Below are 20,634 nucleotides of genomic sequence, written 5' to 3'. Positions count from 1 at the left end.
TAACGAGAAGATGGTTTGCCACCCTCCAATGACGCGTCGACAAGACGACTTGATTGTGCTTGAAGTTTCAAACACGCCGACAGCCGTTCTGGGAATGAACGTCATGTTAGATTCAAGGTTAAAAAGAGCCTCCACCACGACAAAATACCGCCTCAAGAACATTCTGACGTGCCAAATGTCACTCGCAATAAAGTTTGGCAGCAGTTCTCAAAACCATCCAATACATGGCGAAATAACCGAAAATGCTTCCAATTAGATGTTGGCTGATTCATTACTAGCACAATTCCACTCTCAACATTGCTTTATCAAATAGAGGCCTTTTGGATTAGTTTCAGGCTACACGATGCTTTGGACTCACCGTTTGCGTGTTGTATCCATTTAAGTTTGCATCAATGTAACTTAAAGCCTGTGCATCATGCGTATCTTTGTCTTGTTGAAAGGAAATTCAATGTCCTTTTTGGCAATTGCCGCAAGATTCTAATTCAAAGTGCAGAGAACAAGAATAAGATGGCAACCTAAACTTTCAGGTAATCTGTTAAGGCAGCGGAATTCAATGACGGTGGAGGAAACCCCAAATCCACCTGAAAGTGAGAGCTTTGCGTTTTGGTTCTGTCTTTCAAGGTCTAACGGGATAACCAGCCACCAAATGTCAACTTTGCCAGTACTAGCCAAGACGTGATTCTGAGCTAGATGTCCAGGTTGGTTTGTCGGAGATAGATGTGTTTTCGTTTCCATTCGACTCCCTTTGCCAACGAATTTTGAACGTTCAGGATCAAGGAAGGATGAGCAAGTCAACCGTAGGAAGACGTGCTGGTAAAGCCATGGCCAAGATGAGCGATGAACTAAAGGATGAAGACGCACCACCGCCTCAAGTGCCTCCAAAAACGATGCAAAAAACGCGTCCAAAAGCAGATAAATCAAAATCGTCATTCTGTGATGCACCAGCCATGTTCACCGCCCTTCTTGTCATTTTTGCAAGTAAGAACAGTATATTTTGTGCTCGAACTGTCTCAATTGTTGCCAGATCAACCGCGGGACTCATACATCAGACAAAACCCTAAAAAACAACATATTTTGTTTTACTAGTTCTGTTGCCATTCTGGGTCAATGGCGACCATCTCAGACTACGAGAAGGCCGTGCTGCAGTTCCTACTAGAACTGGGTCTTGGGCTGTTATTATGGTGGATACAAGGGCAGTCTGGTATGATGTACACAAAAAATCCGAAACGTGGTCGATTTTCTGTACTGACACCGTGTTTTGCGAAATAGTGCACAATCGGGCGTACTGCCCAACAACCACCTTTTCTGTCTGGAACGACCTCACCTGCCTCCATATCCGCCTAACCAAAACCTCTTCAAATCGGTATCGAATCTGTTGCTCCTTTTTCACAAACTACAACAATTAAGGAATTATGCACGTAGGCAACATCAATCGACACCATGGTCGATATCAACGTTGGCAAGTCCACACCAACTGCGTCAATTATCCGCGTAACTCAGAACGCGTATGGATCTGGCATGGCACAGTTTGGAAACGGATCGATTGCTATTATTGGCGGTGATTCGTACAATATTGGAACGTATACTACTGATGGAAGACTTGCCAAGAGGGTATTGAATCCCTGTATTACGGGGTGTACAGTTGGAAGCATAGCTGCTGTAGGACCAATGTCCAGTCCTCGATGGTTTCCGACGGTTGTTACTATGGTTGATGGAAGGTTAGCTTGTTTGTTTATGCGGAATCGTTTATCGTAACTGTCTCTGACGATTCTTTTTCTAGTGTGATGATTATTGGAGGAAATTCGTTTTCAGTTGACGGTATGTAATGCGAGCGCCTGTCATTTACCATCACTTATCCAGCCTTTGTTTTTAGCTGCTACATCCAGCGTGACAGACTTGAACCCAACATACGAATACCACCCAGCAAAGGCCGCAGGGCCCATTACACTCAACGTCTTGAGCTCTCTCTTCCCATTCTCACTACGACCTTGGGCCTGCATCCTTCCCTCTGGTCGTGTATTCGTGCACGTTGGAAGTAATTCGGTTCTCATTGATCCAACAACCGATACAGTCGACTCGACGACCATTCCTGCATTTTCTACGGCGACGCAAAGGACGAGAGATTATCCGTATACTGCAGGTGAGATAAGATTTTCATGATATTCAAGTGCGTACAAACTGTAACTACATTTCTGTTTGCAATTTCCCAGCTGTCGTCTTATTGCCATTAACTCTTGCAAACGGCTATACGACAACCATTCTTGTTTGTGGAGGCGTACTGAAATCCAGCAACCCGGATTCGAATCCTGGCACCGATTTGACTGCTTCGAACTTTTGTAACATCCTCAATCCCGATGCTGTTAGTCCTGTAAGTACACTTGTAATCTGTGAATCGGGTGAGAATGAATTCCAGGCTCACAAGTTTGAAAAAGTCTTGGACTGCTGTAGATCCCATGCCCAACGCGCGAGTGATGGCTGATGCCACATTATTGCCTGGTGAGCATGCCATTCTTTTGGCTGGCGTGTTCTTTGTCCGACTAAAACAACCTGGCCTATAGACGGAACTGTCCTGTTCACCAACGGAGCTTCATATGGAATGGCTGGTGGAGTAGCTGGATCAGGTACAGGTGCTCAACCTGTATTAGGAGCTGACTTGTTTGATCCAACTGCTCCAGCTGGATCACAATGGACTAGTTTAGCTGCTGCTGTACGTTATCCCTCGAAAATGCTTGCTTAAAGATACTCTGCTCATAAAGTTTAAAATTTAGACCGTTCCGCGTCTCTACGCCTCTGGCTCTCTCCTGTTGGCTGACGGGTAAAAAACTTTCAGTGGTCGACTCGTCATGTCAGTTTCAACTCTAACATGTCTTTCTCATTACCAGTCGAGTCGTCACTGTTGGATCAGACAATCAGAACTGGAACGACGCCGTCACATTCGGCGCGACATGTACCGTCGCTCTTAACTGTACTGATCCATTTGAATACCGGATGGAAGCGTTCTCGCCACCAGTATGATATACTATGTGTCGATACTTCTTGAAGTATTTTGGTACTGATACAAACCTTCTAGTACCTATCTCTCGGCACGCGCCCCGTAATATCCTCTGTCCAAACCCCACTCACATACGGCACCGTCTTCTTTATAAAGTACTCTGGAGCTACCAGCATCTCGATGGTCACTCTAGTCCGCTACTCCACAACAGCAGCATCAGTAAACACTGACCAACGAACAATCCAACTGAGCATCACGTCTCAGCAAACAGGAGTCGTGTTTGTTGCTTCACCGTTTAGCGGCATGATTGCTCCTCCAGGACACTACCATCTGTTTATTCTGGCTGGTGGGGTACCGTCGGTAGCCTCCATGATTACACTGCCACCGACTTCTTCTAATGGAACTGTCATTGTTGAGAGTCCTGCACCGTCTGCAGGTGCAAGTCCGGCTAGTGCTGCATCACCGTCTGCAGCGGCTGCTGGTAGTGGTGGTGCTACAGCTGCGAAGTTCTTGAGTGCTGGTATGAAGAGAGCGTATAATCCGTGGGGTATCTTGAACGTGATGTGAACACCAGCATATAAAGAACTTGGTATACTGTAAATATAACAATTGGGGTGTTGTATAATGTAAAGAGTAGTCTTATTGGGTTTGTCTAGATGATGGTAAATAAAGTTGTATAAATGAAGAAAATACATGACAATGAATGGTTTACTTTTCAAGCAAACTCTATTTCAAACGAAACGTCGGCTTCGAGGTTTTATCAAACCCGAGATATGCAAGTAGGATCCATGCGAAAGCCATAAAGACATTGATGAGCTATAAAAAAGGAGATTGGAACGAAACTGGAGTCGACGACCAAAAAAGCATACATTTTCTAAGATAGAAGATATCTTGAACAACACAACTTACAATACAGTACCACATTTCTGGATTTCCAACATTACATGTCGAAATCACATCTTCACTGGTTGGATACAGTGCACCACCTGGGAAAACCAGACCATCAAACTCGTTCTGGACCAAGGCCTTGTTCGAGTACACTACAGAGAAACAAGTTCAATGAGCACAATCACCACAATGAGCAGGCAAATGAGAGCCAAGTAAAAATACTGGTGAAGCTGATCCATTGAATCCTAGGAATGTAAATTCAAAGTCAGAATAGAAAAAATCAGCCTATTCCCTCGCATGGCGACAACTGTCACGACAAAGCGTTGAACTTGAATAAATGAGACTCACCATCGTAATGCTGCAGGTACAGTGTCCATATTAGAAAGTGCACCAGCAAATAACATCATGATGATGATACGTGTCGGAGCGAGAATCTGTCCAACTGTAATATTGGAAATAACTGATCCTCAGAACACTCCAACAGCGTTTGCTGTAAATGAGTGAACGATGACGAGCTTCTATAAGTACCAGCTTCCCTCTCATGCTTCACAACAGTTGGTTGCAAGACAAAGATTGGTAGCTGTGGCATAATCACATCAAAGGAGAAATTGACGCAGATGAAAAAGAGTGCCCCAATACGATTCTGGATGCTGAATTGGTTTCAAGATCTGAGTCAGTCTCTGTTCAGACAAGGATTTTGTTCGATGGAACTTACCCTTCAGCGTCCAATCCCAGAGTAAAGAGAGCATATCAAAAGTAACCGCTAGTATATTTTCTTCGACTACTTGATCGGGGAGGAAAAAATACATCTTATTTTAAGAACTTGTACGTTCAAACAATGTCGTCACTTATTGAGACAAACTGGCGAAGGTCCCTCGTTATTCCAGCTCACAGTAGTGTATTAGGAAACCACAAAGAGTACAGTATACGAAAAATGCTCATGCACAATGAGACCTATTTGAGTCTCAACAGTGGTCTCGAAGTACGGTCAAATCCGAGATATCCAAGAAACATCCAGCCCAATGCCATGCAAAAGTTTATAAGCTACCACGAAAACGAAAGTTAGTTCACGTGCGAAAAAGAACAAACGAAACGAAACGTAATGTCAACACCTTTGTAACTTACAATGCAATACCACATGGCTGGATTATCAACCTTGTATGTCGATATCACTGCCTCGCCAGTGGAGTAGAGTCCACCGGCTGGAAAAACTAGTCCTGTGAATTCGTTCTGGTCTAGTGCCTTGTTTGAGTAGGCTAATGTGAAAGCAAAAGTTTTGTTAGAGACATGCCAAACGGTAGAGAATCAAAAAAGTGGTCACGTACTAACAAAACTAATCCATTGGATCCTAGGTAAAAGAATTCCAGGTCAGTTTGAGTGCACCGCAAAAAAGGAGGCAATGCACGTTGACGAAGGTGACAAACCATCTCAACGCTGCCGGCACAGTATCCAAATTAGCGAGCGGTCCAGCAAACAGCAGCATCACAACAATAAGCAATGGGCCAACAATCTGTCCAACCACCAAGTTGGGAATAATAGATCCAAGGAAGAGCCCAACCGAATTGGCAGTAAAAGCATGCACAGCCAAAATCAGCAGGAAAGTGAAGAACTTGGCTGCAGTAGCTTGCAGGCCAATCATCCAGTATAACGGTATTCCCAAAAGTAAAGCTCCGAGAAGAGTGATTGGGATTGTTGATAGCGCTTTGGCTATGTACGCTGATGAGCTTCGATAAGAGCCAGCCGCCCTCTCGCGCTTCACGATGCTTCTTTGCAGCACAAAGATTGGTAGTTGTGGCATGATTACTCCGAAAGATTGGTTGATGCAGACGAAGAAAAGAACTCCAATACGGTTTTGAATTCTAGTGGTAGTCAGGTTTGAGTCAGTATCTCTTTAAACGGAAGTGCACTCACAACAGCATACCCTCCAGAGTCTAATCCAACTCTAAAGTATATGAAGCCTACAGAAGAATCGTCAGTGATATTATTCATAAGGAAGAGGGTGGGTATTTTTGGCTGGTCACAGGCATACCAAGCAAGATAGTCAAGAAGATCGACTGTCCAATCGTAGCAAACCACGTAGCCTTATCTCTAAATACTTCTTTAATGTTTCGAGCAAATAAGACTGTCAATTCGTAAAACCACGTAGAGTTCCAAGTAGCAATTGAATCCTTCAACTCGTCATCTGCTGATCTTGTATCTGGCATGACTGCTTTCGGAGCAGCTTCGAAAGCTTTCGCGAACGTTTCGATTCTGTCTAGTGATGCTGCTTCTCGTTCCTTGGTTCTTCTGTCTGGGGTAACAATGTCGAGGAAGTGATCGGACGGATTGGTTTGATCAGGTAGTGGGTATCCCAATGATGCAAAGTGGTGAAGGGCACCTGTAAAACACGGTATAAGACACGTTTGGCGCGAGTTTGAATAAGAAATATTAGCAGCAAAAAATCGTCCGTCATACCTGACACAGTACCAAACCAAACAAGCTTCCCATTAGCAAGCAAGATAACCTTATCAAACTTTTCCAGAATATCAGTTCTGGGCTGATGAATGGTAGCAACAACAGTTTGATGACGGGACACGGCCATTCCCTTAACCAATGTCATCAAATTGTTGGCGTTGAACGAGTCCAACCCAGATGTCGGCTCATCCAGAAACAGGATCTTGGGACGAGTTAAGAGCTCGACTCCAATAGCAACTCGTTTACGTTCTCCACCTGATATTCCTCGTAATTCAGAGTCTCCAATCGGCGTGCTTCGGATATGTGATAGGCCAAGTTCCATAATCACTAAGTTGAATGTGTGAGTTGCAAGGGTTGTTCAGACAAGGAATAAAAGGTCATACCATCGTTGACTCGTTCCATCTTTTGTGCATGTGTCAGCGACTTTGGTAGTCGTAACTTGGCAGCGAATTCCAGAGTTTCTTGGACACTTAAGTTACGAAAGAGCAGTTCATCTTGTTCACAAACTATAAGACAAGCATGATAAATGTTAGAAAGATGAAAAACAAATCCACACCTCAATTGCAGAAATACTTGCAAGCAGCGATTCGACGCCATGTCTTGGGTGAACGTTCATGTCCATTGATCAAGACTTTACCACCCAGTTCACCCGCTCCTACACGGCCAGACAAGACGTTTAATCTAATTGAAAATAGAAAATGAGTATGAAAACTGTAAGGAAAGTGCCAGAGCAAAGGGGCAACAAAAAAAGAATGTAGGAAAAGGCTTTATTGACTCACAAAGTCGACTTTCCAGCACCACTGCCACCCATAATAGCCACCAACTCTCCAGGCGCTGCAAATCCATTAAGGTTATTCAACAAAACTCTTGAAACTTGCGGCTTCTTGCCGATCTTTACTGTATACGATAGATCGTGCCATGAAAGCGTGTATCCACCATCATCTTTAGTCACAGCATCATGTGGACGAGCAGATTCTGGGTGGACTGCAGTTGAATGTCTCTTGTTGATAGATTGTGGGTCAACCGGTGGTGATGCATTAGCGACTTCAATTGCAACATAGGGTGAATGTGGTGCTGCAGGAGATGAGGCGGCGGCGGTTGCTGGAGATGCTGATGAACCAAGTGCTTTAACGGATTCTGGGACTAGATCTCCTTCCATGGTGAGAGACTGGTATAGCTCTCGACAGGTTCTGATGCGTTGTTCTTGTGTGATTTGGTGAAGGAGCTAATGCGGCTCCAAAGTAGTGATGATCTTTTGTAGTGGAGCCTGGCAATTTGTGCAGTGGCGTGGACTATAGATCGAGTGCCAAAACGCATAGTGCAACACGGTACAACCTTTCCGGAGATTTTTCAGAAAAATATTATATTATTCCAAGTTGACAATTCGATACAAGACCAAGACACCAACAACATGCCAATGGTATCAACAAGTTAACCATGCAACACGTTACGAAATGCACGTTGTATGCTCGTACGAAACCTGGGCGGATGATGTACCAAATCCCACACCAATCCAAAAAAAAGGAAGCTGCGCTCGAAACCTAATTTTGAGTCCGATGCAACTCCCAATCCCACTATCGTGAAGCAATTTGCTTTACAATAATGACACGAGTCATTCCAAACAGATTTGTCTTTCATCTCGTATTCTTCTTGCTTCTCCACACGAGACTAATATCAGCCCACGTCAACACATACGCAATTCACTTGTATGACGAGACAAGAGGACGAGCGTACACGACAAAGGAAGCAAATGCCAGTACACGCAGTCTAGGATTCGAGTTTATAGGACCTGTTGGTGACCTGGATGGCTACTTCTTGATTTCTGATGCTGATCGTGGAAGTGATTCGACGAATAGTGATCGTTTACAGAGGAGGCAGGAAGCTGAAGCGGCTTTACTGGCTCATGAGCACGTTAGGTGGTTTGAAAGCCAGAATATAAGGCCGCGATATACGCGACATTGGAGGTATAATGATCCGTTGTATTCGTGGCAATGGCATCTGGTAAAGTGTTTGAAGCTTTTTTTGCAACATGACTTCTGTCATCGAGACATGTAACTAAAACCCTCAACGGTAATCTTCCTAGCATGGAGAAAGCATGTTTGGTGAACCGTCACATCAAGACATCAATGTGGTACCTGCTTGGGACGCTGGTATCAATGGAACTGGCGTGACAGTTCTCGTATTGGACGATGGAATAGATTTCAACCATCCTGATTTGCTTCCAAACTGGGTAAGCTATTCCCCTTTGCAGCATGGTCTCTGTACACAATCGTTCCTTCTAAAAGATATACCAATGGATGTAGCGATCGGATGCCAGTTACAACTTCATGACCAAAACCAACTCCCCGCTTCCTGGTCCAGGAGAAACACACGGCACTCGATGTGCAGGCCAAATAGCAGCAGTAGCAAACAATTCAGTATGTGGAGTAGGAGTTGCTCCAGGCTGCAAAATATCCGGTGCACGTTTAATCGCAACATCAAACACGGACGCAGTCGAAGCATCAGCATTAACATATGCTTCTCAAATCAACGATGTGTATTCGTCTTCATGGGGTCCATCAGATGATGGTGCTTCGATAGATGGACCTGGATATTTGACAAAGCTCGCCATGCAGAGAGGAACGAATCAAGGACGAGGAGGTCGTGGAAACATATTCGTATTTGCTAGTGGGAATGGAGGATTGTATCAAGACGATTGTAATTTCGATGGGTATGCTAATTCGGTGTATACGGTTGCTATTGGTGCTATACAAAGTAATGGAAGAAAGCCAGATTATGGAGAGACGTGTTCGGCACATCTGATTGTCACTTATTCGGGAGGGCTGACTAATGGAATCGTAAGTTAGTGGGAACCTGTTTAAAAACATTTGGGCGGTTTATCAACAAATTGTTTTGCTTTGCAGACGACAACCGACGTAGACGGCCAATGCACAAATCAGCATTCAGGAACCTCTGCCGCTGCACCTCTCGTATCAGGAAGCATAGCGCTAATGCTATCCGCAAACCCAAAATTACATTGGCGAGACGTTCAACAAATCCTCGTCGATACCGCCAAAATAACAGACCCAAACGATTCATCATGGCATGTTAACGGGGCAGGACGGAACATTTCTCACAGCTACGGATTTGGGAAATTGGATGCTTCAGCTGCCGTTTTCGCATCCCAAAACTGGACTTCGTTACCCATTCCTCAGATGACGAGCACTCGTACAGCATACCCGAATCGAGTCATATATGCTGGAGATACATTGAATGATTTCATTGATTTCACTAGAAGTGATGTTAGAAGTTCTGGGATTTCGAGTTTGGAGCATGTTGAAGTTACAATTCGTATGAAGGCTCCTATACGAGGCAAAGTAACCATTTCGTTGACATCGCCATCCAAGACGGTTTCTGTTTTGGCACCGCCACGACCTGGAGATATATCTTCAGACGGATATGATTCATGGACATTTAGCACAGTACATTGTTGGGGAGAGTCACCACTTGGATCGTGGCAGTTAACAGTCACTGATACACGAGATGTCGGCAACGACAACACTGGACTCCTTGTCAGTTGGGAATTAGCCATACGTGGCCGATGTGCAGATTCAGATACAACGTTAATGGAATCAGGATACCGCAAGTGCAATATCGCAATCTCTCAAGATGCTGGTCACGCACAGTTCTTATCAATGTCGATCGGTACTGCCGTATTAGTCGTACTGTTTGTATTGCTCTGTGGTGGCATCTACATGTACCGCAAACAAACACCATGGTGGAAAACCGGTGGATTCATCTGGCAGAACCGGTATGAACGAATCGATATCGAGAGCCCGACCAAGACGTCCCCATTCTTCCCACTCGAAGCTCCAATACGCAGCTACCGTGCCAGCAACAATGAGCAAACAACCCCATCAACAGCACCTTCAGCAAGCACAGACTATTCATCCACAAGCGATGCAGATGATTCCCCAGACTCTATACGGCTGCTATCACCAGATTCGAAAATGCCACCATCGCTACTCCAGTTTATTGAGCAGTCTCAGAATGGTGGGATGGGAGGTGGGCTGTTACGATCTTGGAGTCAAAGCAATTTATTGTCGAGACTTAATCATGACGAGCAAGAGTCAGCTGCAGCCAAAACGTCTCCTCCGAAACGGAATGACGCATCACCACAAGAGAAGCCGAATCCGCCTCCCAAACTTTCAATGCCACCGTCACGGCCTGGAACGCCATCTATGGGTCGTATGGTGCGAGTTATGAGTAGTGCAAAGTTCGAGTAGACACAGCAAGAGCAGTTGGAATTCGGTGATGTTGGGATTTCACGTACGACACTTATAGTAGCAACATCATAGTAATACATACCGCTATAAATACACGTTAATATCACGTCCTAACGCGTGCATACAATCTTCCCCGCGGTTTTCTATCGTTCGGCCGCTGTAAGCTCCGGTTTTTTTCTTGCCTCCGCAGAGAGTTAACTAAGCTCAAACACACTTGTTATGTTCCAGATGCTGTTTGACCTTATACACTACAAGATCCGTCTGTACATACATACATTTCCGATATACGTTAAATGCATTTTGCTTCATCAGTTCGCCTTTAGGAATCGTGTCTTTCGTTGTTCTATAGGTATGCATGTTGATGATGATGATTTAGCAAATCGCGTCAGGAATCGTATCTGCGTTCTACAAGTTACCATCTTGCCAACCTCTGGTGTTTTTTATGAGCGGAAGGACGTGTTTGCGGCTCTTGCTATAAAACGTGACAAACAGCACCACATCATGAAATTGCATCATTCTCTTCCCAGACTACTCTTCAAGCTCCAGCGACCCGCACCAACCACAACCATATACCGTACCATGTCTGCATCTGCTCAGCACTCCCTGCCTACCTCTACCGCTTTGAAATGGGCTGACGCACCATTTGTGCAAAAGTTCGCATCTGAACCAACGACACTGAGAATCGAGAATGGGGTTGCGTACATACATTTAAACAATTCGTCGACAAGGAACTCGTTGTCGTATTTGCTGCTGGCTGATATGTTGGCCAAGTTGAAGAGCATTAATCCTGGTATGTGTTTCGTGGAATTTTGTTTGTAATTTGGGAATACGACGAGTCAATTGTAGTGGCTGAAACTCAATTGCAACGTCAAAAGAATTGATTTTCGCCGCTTGTACGTTGTTCCTTGCCTTGTTTACCAGAGCTAACACTTTTGTCTTACAGGTTGGGTCTGGTCGCCTAACTGGCTCGATGTAAACGATCTAAAGACCTCATTGGCTGCCAGCGGTGCTAATTCGAACGTCAAATGTGTGGTTTTCACCGCCTCCGGCCCTGTATACAGGTTAGCTGCAGATGCCGATGCTGTCGCACCAATAAATCATTTTCCTCTTGATCGTTTTGTTCATTTCCTCCTATACACATAGCTCAGGCCACAACCTAAAAGAAGTCATGAACTCTCCACGTGAATTCAAGTCAGATCTCTTCAATTTATGTGCTGAGACAATGCTGTATATTAAGAGGATTCCACAGGTGCGTCGAATAACAACGTCACGTCTGGTCGAGTTGATGGGCATTATTTGCTCCAAAACTACAGACATTTATTAATCACACGATATTATATATAGGTCACGGTGGCCAGAGTGCAAGGAATAGCTACCGCTGCAGGACTGCAGTTAGCGACGCAGTGTGATCAGGCTATCGCGTCGGACAAGTCACAATTCCAATACCCTGGTAAGCTATAGATTTATGCGTTCCTCAAGCTTATGGTGGTTTTGGTGATGCCTTGTTTTGGGCCGTCCAGTTAATGATGACAGATAAAAAAATGCGAATGGAGCCTCAAGATTGTCATCAAAGCGACAGACAACATACTCAACACAACACACTCTCCAATTAGGCGTCAACAATGGAGGTTTCTGCACAACACCATCGCTACCTTTAGGCCGTCCAAACGCTGTCGTGAGTGTGAAAGGCCTTTGTCTTTGCAGGTTCTGCAACAGTGCTTTTTTTACCCGTCTAATCACATTTCACATCCCAGCCCGCCAAACAAGCCCTTCGTCTCCTATTCAGCGGTGACCTGGTCCCTGCATCCGAAGCCCTGCAGCACGGATTCGTCTCACACGTCGTGCCAGATGCAGAGCTAGAATCCTTTACGAAGTCCTATTGTGAGAAGATTGGAGGAAGATCGTTCGGACCACTAGTTAGTGGGAAGTGGGCGTATCACAGACATGCTGGTATGAGTAGTGATGATGAGGCATACCAGTTTGCGTCGCAGGTGATGGTGATGCAGCAAGAGTTACGTGAGGAGCCAGCTGATTTCAAGGCTCGTTGGCGCTTGTAAAGAGCAAGGTAGAAATGAAAATTTGAAATGTCAAAGTGCTCTATATATATCCTGTTGAACTATTACGAGCGTCAGTGGAAGGTAGCACAGGAAAAAGTGTTTTTTGTTGGAGCCAACGAAGCGAGTGACAACCGCGCATAAAATCAACAAGAAATAACCCAAAGAAACAGCAAATAAGATCACAAAAACACCTCTTCTTGATTTAAACCCGATTCTGTTTGTGTGTAAAAAATTTCTACAAGAGCGCTAGCAATACCACCCATAACAATTTCATAACGATTATTGTGGAGCAGTTGAACTCTTTCGAGTACTGCTCAATCGCCTCTTTTGATGCAATTCTTGTCTCTTTTCTTTTCGTTCCTTGAGACGGTGAGCCAAGACACCAGCGTATGTAGCAGCAGCTTCCTTGGCAGCTTCACCTCTCTTCTTCTTCAATGCAACACGACGTCTCTTGCGTTGAAGAGTGGCTGGAGTAACCAATCGTTGGATTTTGGGGGCTTTTGATTTGGCCTTTGATTTCTCCTTGCCTTCTTTGGCGGGGATTTCACGACGGATTACGTATTTGCGGACGTCGTCTTCTTTTTCCAGTGCCTAGGGTGATTGTAGGAGAGTGAGTGACTGTGACTTTGTTGAGCGGCTGCCTTTTTATTTCATCGTGACAAAAAGTCACTCGACGATAGGCAATCACATGCGTATACTTACAAACATCTTTCGGATCTTGTTTGCTCGTTTGGGACCCAGTCGTTTTGGCACATTGCGATCAGTCAATCCTTCAATGTCATTGTCACCTTGTTTGACAACGCTCAAAGCCAATACTGAGAGATCAGAGGCGACGATGCAACCACGTACGGACTATGTGAGCAAAGAAATTGTCAGTATACTATTTCAAAACACAACAGGTTCAGACTCTTTTCCAGATCACACGTACTTTACGTTTACGTTCTCCCTTTCTTCGTTGACGGAAACATGAGTGACCTTTACCCATCAACAATCGGACACGACTAGGTACCAAGACACCTTGCTTCATTGGGAAACTGCAGGAGATGGATGTTGCAATGTGAGCAAAAAAAACAATCCAAGTATAAAGAATGGGTAACTTACCCTTGTTTGTCGTTACCACCAGTGATTCTGAAGACATAACCCTTGAATTCTTCACCCAAGAAGTCACCTGTAATATGATATGAGCTCATTGACCTCAATACGAGCTAGACAAGACCAGTAACATACCCTTGACTTCATGGCTCATACGCTTGTCATAGAAGCCACGTCTAAAAATCAGCGATATTTGTTACAAACCCACACTAGTAAAATCATTCTTCCGACATCGTCAAGACCTACACTCGACGTTCATCGTCAATATCAATCAGTTTTTGAGCACCCTTTATATAGAAAAGAGAGTTTAGATACTACATTCTTCATAACGAGTCAATACTACGGGTACGTACCGTTTGAGGGTATGAGATATTGAGCTAATGTATAAAAGAAGGGGGTAGAAAGAGTGTGAGTTAGCAAGCTTGGGAATGTTTTTGTCCAAATGTTGATTTGCTGATGCTGGTTCAAATGAGCGAGAGGGAAGCTGATGCCAATTTCTACATCTAATGAATGCCAATTCCAAACTGACAGCCTCTCCTCTGCTTCCTCTCTGCCATTTAACTCTCTCTCACAAGAGGACACTCTGCTCCAAACACTGGACATCGAACGCATCCATCGAATCCCATGCGGTTACATATACAATTTGAAGCATAGATATGTTCAAAATGCCTCCTTATATGCAACTATTCACTCAGAATCCCTCATACGTACCTTCATCTTGCTGTTTCGCTCTAGCTTGAAGACAAGTTGAACGATTGCAGCTTTTGACTTGAGAAAATCACATTGCCAGTTCCAACTCTTTAAAACACATATGAAAACGAGACATTTTGAATAGCGGTTTGGTGATCAGAGGCGAGATTTCCATTCCATGATTCTGCATAGTCACGATTCCATCGCACAATTCGTGTTTACGCCAGCATGACCTCGCAGCTTTTGCACAGATCGATTCGCACAAGACTGTTGATCGTACTTGGTCATAGATTGGTATAAAGTTACTTTCGAAATTGAATTGATACTAGCCATATTCATTTGACTGTCTGGTTCATATTTTGCATCTATGTACTCGAAATCCCCCAAACCCCCAGCTCAATTCAGCGACTTTATGGCAAAGGACAAAGTTGTGATAGTAGGATCTGGCACGTTTGGATTGAGTACTGCCGTTGCACTGCAAAAGAGGGGGTGCGTACTCTGGTTGTAGTGGCTAGTTCGCTGCTTCGTAGCTTGGACTCTGATCACGAATTTTGAATGCATGTGTTATTTGCAAATACTGGAAAAGAGCTAAATTATTGATTTCTTAACATAGATATGCTGTTACAGTGCTAGATCGTTGTCAGATTCCGGCTGAGGATGGTGCTTCGACTGACATTAGCAAAGTGATTAGAGGTTGGCTGATTTATGTTGACTCACAACATCACAGACCTTTCTACTGATCAACGCTCTATAGCGGATTATGGTGAAGACATCCACTATCAGAACCTCGGAATGCAGGCCATCAATGAATGGTTGAAATGGCATCAAGACTCCATGGAAAGATACAACATTCCGTTATTCGACCAATGTGGAGCACTCTTTCTATCGGATAGTTTAGATACGCATAGTACTTCTACCATCCGGAATTTCACGAAAGCTGGATATGGGGATACGATAGAGGTCATCACCAACGAGAACAAGGATCAGTTTGTAACGAGATACCCGGGTGTCGCGAGTGCATTTGCTCATTTGCAAGGTGGCTATCTGTCAAAACGAGCTGGTTGGGCATATGCTGCATCTGCTATGTCGTACCTATTAGGGAAAGCTAAAGAGTTGGGTGTTGTCTTTCACGAAGGGATTTCCGGCACGTTTTCTTCGTTTATAGAAGAGAATGGAACCACTGTTGGAGTAATTACACGAGATGAGATACAGCATTTTGGACGTATTATAGTAACTGCTGGATCATGGACACCGTCTATACTACCCGAAGTCTCTGATATGGGTGTTGTCGCGTCGGGACAAGCTGTAATTCATTTACGAGTACCAGAGCATTTACGTGAAAAGTATATGTCAAAGAACTTTCCTGTATGGCTTACGAATATCGCTCAAGATGGTGAGAATCAGCAATGATGAAATCCATGTTAATGAGTACTTACAATCCTTTTTGTCTTCTTCGAACAGTGGTGGATTTCGTGGACATGAGTGGTTTCTATGGATTCCCGGTGAATGAGGAGGGTATCATGAAGGTCAGTAGCCCTGTCCTCTGCATATTGTCTTTCTCGCCAAAGTGACTTTTTTCTCTCCCATTTTAGATCGCACATCATGGCCCTGGATACACCAACCTCTTAAAACCACCATATTCTCATACCACCACATCTGTATCAATCCCTCAAACCTCTGTAACGCATCCCACCCAAACTATCCCACTAAGCTCTGTGACAATGTTTAGGGCCTTCCTGCAGAAATACCTGCCCGAGCTAAACACCTTTGATATTGTCAATACCCGTCTATGCTGGTATACCGACTCTTTTGATGGAAACTTTCTAGTGGATTATATACCTACACGACCTGGTGTCATGGTCGCCACTGCTGGATCTGGACATGCGTTCAAGTTTACGCCTGTCTTGGGAGATGTCATAGCTGATATATTTGAAAGGAATGCAGCCTCTGCCGTGTATAGAGATGTATTTAGATGGAGGACTGCGAAGAAGGCTGGAGTAGAGCTTCAGGGAGAGGAAGGGCGGGTTGTGAAAGCGGCTCGAGGACGAGAAGAACTTCAAGCTCATCGAATGGCGCGTCGTGATGAGCTTTTAGCTGGTAAATTATAAATGAAGGAGCGCATATAATAGCTCATAGTGGTTTCATATAGATCTCAATGCATTGTTTGTCGCGTTTTCTTTGAAGCTTCGTAAGCTTCGTTTCATTATAGATTCCATATACTAACTATGCCTATCATCGCATCTCGACTTGCTGAAGAACAACCGTTGTCGAGAACTGCAAACTTCTGCGCAAAAAGTTGAAGAAAAAGCTTATTGAACAGGTAAGTTCCAACAATTCTAATGATTTATAATGAAGTATAGTAAACTAGAACTTCGTTTATCACGAGACTGTTGATCTTACTTGGTCACAGCAGTAGAAGCATTAAACTTCTAGGTGGCGCAGTTAGTACACAACCTGGTTTTATCAAAGCCTTGGTTCAAAAAACGGGTGGATAAAACTGTGGTGTTGATGAATTCCATACAAGACCTCAAAAATCCTCGGTCTGAACTTCTGTTACTACGAGCTTGTACAGGATTAGTCAAAATGGTCTTCTCGCTTATGACCACAGCTCCTGTATTCGCTCAAAGTGCTTGCCGATACCTTCGACGAGAGTCTACGCAAATACCTCGGATCTTGTGCGAACCAAAGAGAGTGAACAAAGTTATGTGTACGTCATATTGCTACTGGGCTCATTGTCTTTTTGCTCATATGTAGAAATCTACTGCAACTGCTATGGGTCGAAAGAAATTCGTGATTCTCAGATCTGGTGTAAGGCATGGAAGTTTAATTTGCTCAAGGCTTTGGTTGAAGTGGAAACCTTCGTGTTCCATTGGGTACGCTTGACAAGAGAAGTAGAGGGAACACTAGAGTGACTTTGGTACAGGAAACCCAGCCGTTCCATAAGAACCCAGTTTTCAGTATGGAACATCTTCTCGCGTCATTGAAGCTGTGCTGAAAGTGGGCTTTTGAGGTGACCGATATCACCATACGTTTGAAATGTAGGGGACATTGCTCGTCGATGAGATGGAAGCTCTAAGTTGATGTTTGAAGGTATGAGATTGTTTTGACGTGACAGTAGCTGATAGGGCAAAAAAGCAAAGACCATTCTTCATGTCTCGTAGATTTGTGGAAGGCACGCTCTGATACTGAATCATTTTTCAGTGGCTCGTTATATCTTGCTGCTGAATGCTCAGTCTTGAACTTGATCTTGTCATTTGATTAGAGTAGGCATGCTAGCGACTCTGAAATCATTCTACAAGAGCACGGTGTTGGAAATGTTAGTCGTTACAAACAATTTTGTACATTATACGCTCCATATTATCTGTAGTTTCTTAAAAAGTCAGAAACAAAAATTATTATTAATTAGGCCACACGACTGGACCACTACCATTGGTTTTAATTACTGCTTTCCATGTTATTTCGATGATCTCGACAATGAATTTCGAATCAGTTTGATCAATTCGTCGACCTTTTCCCTAAACTTGGCTGGATCTTCAAAAACGTCAGGCGTCATTGAAACATAAAGATTATCGCCTCCAGTTGCAAATGCAGACCACGTTAAGTGAGCTTGTGTCAAACGGACTGCATTGATGAGGACTCCCTGTGCATCGTTCGAAGCAGCAAATGTCAATTCCTTCTTGCAGTTTGCAGAGGCCTAGAGAAAAAGACACGATTGGGAAATGTGCTTGTTTGACTTCTTTTATAAATTTGAGAAGAGAATTCAACTCGCCTCATATTCCAGTGATAAAAACGGAACAAAAACACGCGAGTTCCTAATACCCAAAGTGATGTCTTCGGGGATGTTGCCGTATATCTCTGAAATGTCCATCCAGATGGTGAAACCAGCTGCTATAAGTTCATTTCGAACTTTCAAGACCGATTCCTTGTACTGCCTATCCATGGATTCCTTGGGAGTTAGTTGTTGCTTACGTGAGGGCAAAGCGTTCGATGGCACTGATAGTCTTTTACCATTGATAGGAGATAAACACATCCTTGATATCATGCATGTCCGTATGAGGTGCGACTTGAGGTATGGCTACAGACACTTGGCGCTGGACAGCCTTCCCACCCCCACTTGACGACGACATCACCTTTGATCCTGCCATAGTCTGAGCTTGAGACCGCCGTCGCAAATACAAAACACCTGCTACGATTGCAAGTATGGCCAATACACCAACAACACCACCAGCGATTGCCCCTACGTTTGTTCCCCCACCAGAACCAGTATCGGCTGCAGTTGAGTTGGCTAGAGAAGCAGCTGAGGTGGTCGCAATTGATGGAGATGCACCATTAACGGCTGGAGAAGCGCCAGTGCCAGCGCCAGCGCCAGTGACTGTACCATCAGGGTTGGTATTAGAAGGAGATTGGGCAATGTAAGGAGAGGCGACTGGGGCGGCAGACTGGGCAATGTAAGGAGAGGCTACCGGCGAAGGCCCAATACAGAGCGGCTGTGTAAGGTAGTGTTGAGTTCGCGAAAAGTTCCACATTCGACTATGCAAATACTACTTACTCCCGTTTGAGCGTTATAAGCACTTGACGGCTGACACTGTGTCCCCTGAAGACAGTAATTTCCTTTTAAAGAAACCAGTGAGTTTTTGGAACACTTGGGCTGAACTAGCAACAAACCCAACCGTATTGTGTTGTGCCGCAACATTGGGCTGATGGGGGTGAGCTATAATATACACGAGCAAAAACAATTGATTAGATACGAAACCAACTGAACAACGATTGATTTGAATCGCACCATGTGCTCCCACAAAGGCTCCATCCACTAGGGCAATTGATGGTTGCACCTGAGTAAGCACAGCCGTAAAAGAATGTATTCCCAGTAGCGATCGCATAGCAAATCGTGGCTCCATAGCATCCATCGTTCTGTTCATTACCTCCTGTCTGGCAATCGACCCAGCCGAAACTGACGCCTATGTGACATATGGTCTAGGTCAAAACATTTTCTTCAAGCCAATTCACAAAGGGAGGGGATATTCGAAGGCGCCCTTACAATTGCCGGGAGGAGCTTGATACTGGCCGGTATAACAAGAGGCACTCTGACTCTGTTGCTGAATTTCCTCACAATACCACCCGTAAGTACCACCCTGCGCGCATGCTTGCGAGGTAGGACCTAATGAGATTTCAATTGAGAACTGTTAAGAATTTTCTTTTGGCGAAAAAGATTTCAGCATTGACAACGCAAAACAACGACTTGTAAAAAAAAGCAACATCATGTGCATCAATTAACTAGCATACACAGCCAAAATCAGACTCACAGAATGCAGGACCGGTCTTCCCGTTTATAGTGATTTGGCCACAGCAGTTAAAGCCATCCTTGATTGTGATGCCTGAACAAGTTACTGAAGCATTGGCACGGTCTGCAGTAAATGCGAGTGCAATGATGATAATAACGGATATGAAACTGGTTGATGACTGAAGAATAGAAGCCAAATCCAAGGCCATGGCTGTCAAGATTGAGAATTTGGTCGTCACAGGAAAGTGGTCTGAATACGACCCGATATCAACAAACCGACAGACCTGCGAGAACTGCTGTCTGCATAAGCATCGACCATCGTACCCTGGAGGAAGTCGAAAAGTAAAGGGTGTTTCAGGCTTAGTCATATATTCGTTGATCTTGACCCAAGACAATGAATGGCGATGAGCCAGAATAGCAATGCGTGTTTCATTTTATGCTACGTAGAGTCGACTTCTTTGAGCTGGAAGGTTTCTTAGTATTATCACGCTTTTGTATCTGGATGGCTACGAGGCAATAGTGCAAAGCTTTTGGGTTTCACAAACACGGCTCAATGTGTCCATATGTTGACCCCGATTTTCTCCCGTTCCTGCTCATGGAGTTTCACTCACAGCTTGTATGAGACACGGGGACGTGTTTTGATAGTAGTTGTAGTAGTCTCATTTATAGTGACACGGTTGTAGTTTTAAAGTAAAAAAAAGTAAACATCACACAACACATAGTAACTTGATAACCGTTAATCATCAGTCTATTCAGTCAGTCTTAATTCTTAATTCTTAAAATTAAAATAGGTGAAAACCGCGTTCCTGTCGCGATTGACACTTTTTCTGACTTTCACTGCCATCATGACTTTACGTGTTTTGTTTCCTTCAGCACAACAACAGGCAGCAAGGTCTGGCAGCATCTCGACGAGCA

At 44.2% G+C, this 20,634-nt stretch overlaps 6 protein-coding genes across 6 annotated transcripts; 3 read left to right on the top strand and 3 right to left on the bottom strand.

Moving 5' to 3' along the window:
- Nucleotides 1-782: 782 nt before the first annotated feature.
- SmJEL517_g05212 (uncharacterized protein) lies at nucleotides 783-3,559 on the top strand (the record flags this gene model as incomplete). The annotated part of the gene is made up of 12 exons (XM_031171139.1): nucleotides 783-978; nucleotides 1,087-1,201; nucleotides 1,270-1,363; nucleotides 1,423-1,718; nucleotides 1,781-1,818; nucleotides 1,874-2,140; nucleotides 2,211-2,368; nucleotides 2,433-2,496; nucleotides 2,559-2,707; nucleotides 2,769-2,815; nucleotides 2,883-3,009; nucleotides 3,071-3,559. 12 exons carry the CDS (start codon nucleotides 783-785, stop codon nucleotides 3,557-3,559), a joined length of 2,040 nt encoding a protein of 679 aa, XP_031022912.1.
- Nucleotides 3,560-3,718: 159 nt separating this feature from the next.
- Nucleotides 3,719-4,257, bottom strand: SmJEL517_g05211 (uncharacterized protein; the record flags this gene model as incomplete). The annotated part of the gene is made up of 4 exons (XM_031171138.1): nucleotides 3,719-3,808; nucleotides 3,902-4,032; nucleotides 4,103-4,125; nucleotides 4,229-4,257. The coding sequence occupies 4 exons, from the start codon at nucleotides 4,255-4,257 to the stop codon at nucleotides 3,719-3,721; spliced, it is 273 nt and encodes a 90-aa protein (XP_031022909.1).
- Nucleotides 4,258-4,834: 577 nt separating this feature from the next.
- On the bottom strand, nucleotides 4,835-7,493 carry SmJEL517_g05210 (uncharacterized protein; the record flags this gene model as incomplete). The annotated part of the gene is made up of 10 exons (XM_031171137.1): nucleotides 4,835-4,924; nucleotides 5,006-5,136; nucleotides 5,206-5,228; nucleotides 5,305-5,739; nucleotides 5,802-5,838; nucleotides 5,910-6,257; nucleotides 6,335-6,661; nucleotides 6,718-6,803; nucleotides 6,908-7,015; nucleotides 7,114-7,493. 10 exons carry the CDS (start codon nucleotides 7,491-7,493, stop codon nucleotides 4,835-4,837), a joined length of 1,965 nt encoding a protein of 654 aa, XP_031022910.1.
- A 443-nt stretch (nucleotides 7,494-7,936) lies between these two features.
- SmJEL517_g05209 (uncharacterized protein) lies at nucleotides 7,937-10,599 on the top strand (the record flags this gene model as incomplete). The annotated part of the gene is made up of 4 exons (XM_031171136.1): nucleotides 7,937-8,335; nucleotides 8,418-8,564; nucleotides 8,638-9,171; nucleotides 9,238-10,599. 4 exons carry the CDS (start codon nucleotides 7,937-7,939, stop codon nucleotides 10,597-10,599), a joined length of 2,442 nt encoding a protein of 813 aa, XP_031022885.1.
- Nucleotides 10,600-12,935: 2,336 nt separating this feature from the next.
- On the bottom strand, nucleotides 12,936-14,771 carry SmJEL517_g05208 (uncharacterized protein; the record flags this gene model as incomplete). Its single annotated transcript, XM_031171135.1, has 8 exons — nucleotides 12,936-13,247; nucleotides 13,359-13,508; nucleotides 13,585-13,690; nucleotides 13,758-13,824; nucleotides 13,884-13,924; nucleotides 13,995-14,035; nucleotides 14,102-14,125; nucleotides 14,661-14,771. The coding sequence occupies 8 exons, from the start codon at nucleotides 14,769-14,771 to the stop codon at nucleotides 12,936-12,938; spliced, it is 852 nt and encodes a 283-aa protein (XP_031022884.1).
- A 34-nt stretch (nucleotides 14,772-14,805) lies between these two features.
- Nucleotides 14,806-16,546, top strand: SmJEL517_g05207 (uncharacterized protein; the record flags this gene model as incomplete). Its single annotated transcript, XM_031171134.1, has 5 exons — nucleotides 14,806-14,927; nucleotides 15,052-15,131; nucleotides 15,193-15,831; nucleotides 15,900-15,964; nucleotides 16,031-16,546. The coding sequence occupies 5 exons, from the start codon at nucleotides 14,806-14,808 to the stop codon at nucleotides 16,544-16,546; spliced, it is 1,422 nt and encodes a 473-aa protein (XP_031022891.1).
- Between the last annotated feature and the right edge of the window lie 4,088 nt (nucleotides 16,547-20,634).

The sequence above is a fragment of the Synchytrium microbalum genome (assembly GCF_006535985.1).
Source record: "Synchytrium microbalum strain JEL517 chromosome Unknown SmJEL517_scf0044, whole genome shotgun sequence".
Taxonomy (NCBI): domain Eukaryota; kingdom Fungi; phylum Chytridiomycota; class Chytridiomycetes; order Synchytriales; family Synchytriaceae; genus Synchytrium; species Synchytrium microbalum.
This window is presented reverse-complemented; position numbering and strand designations above follow the sequence as displayed.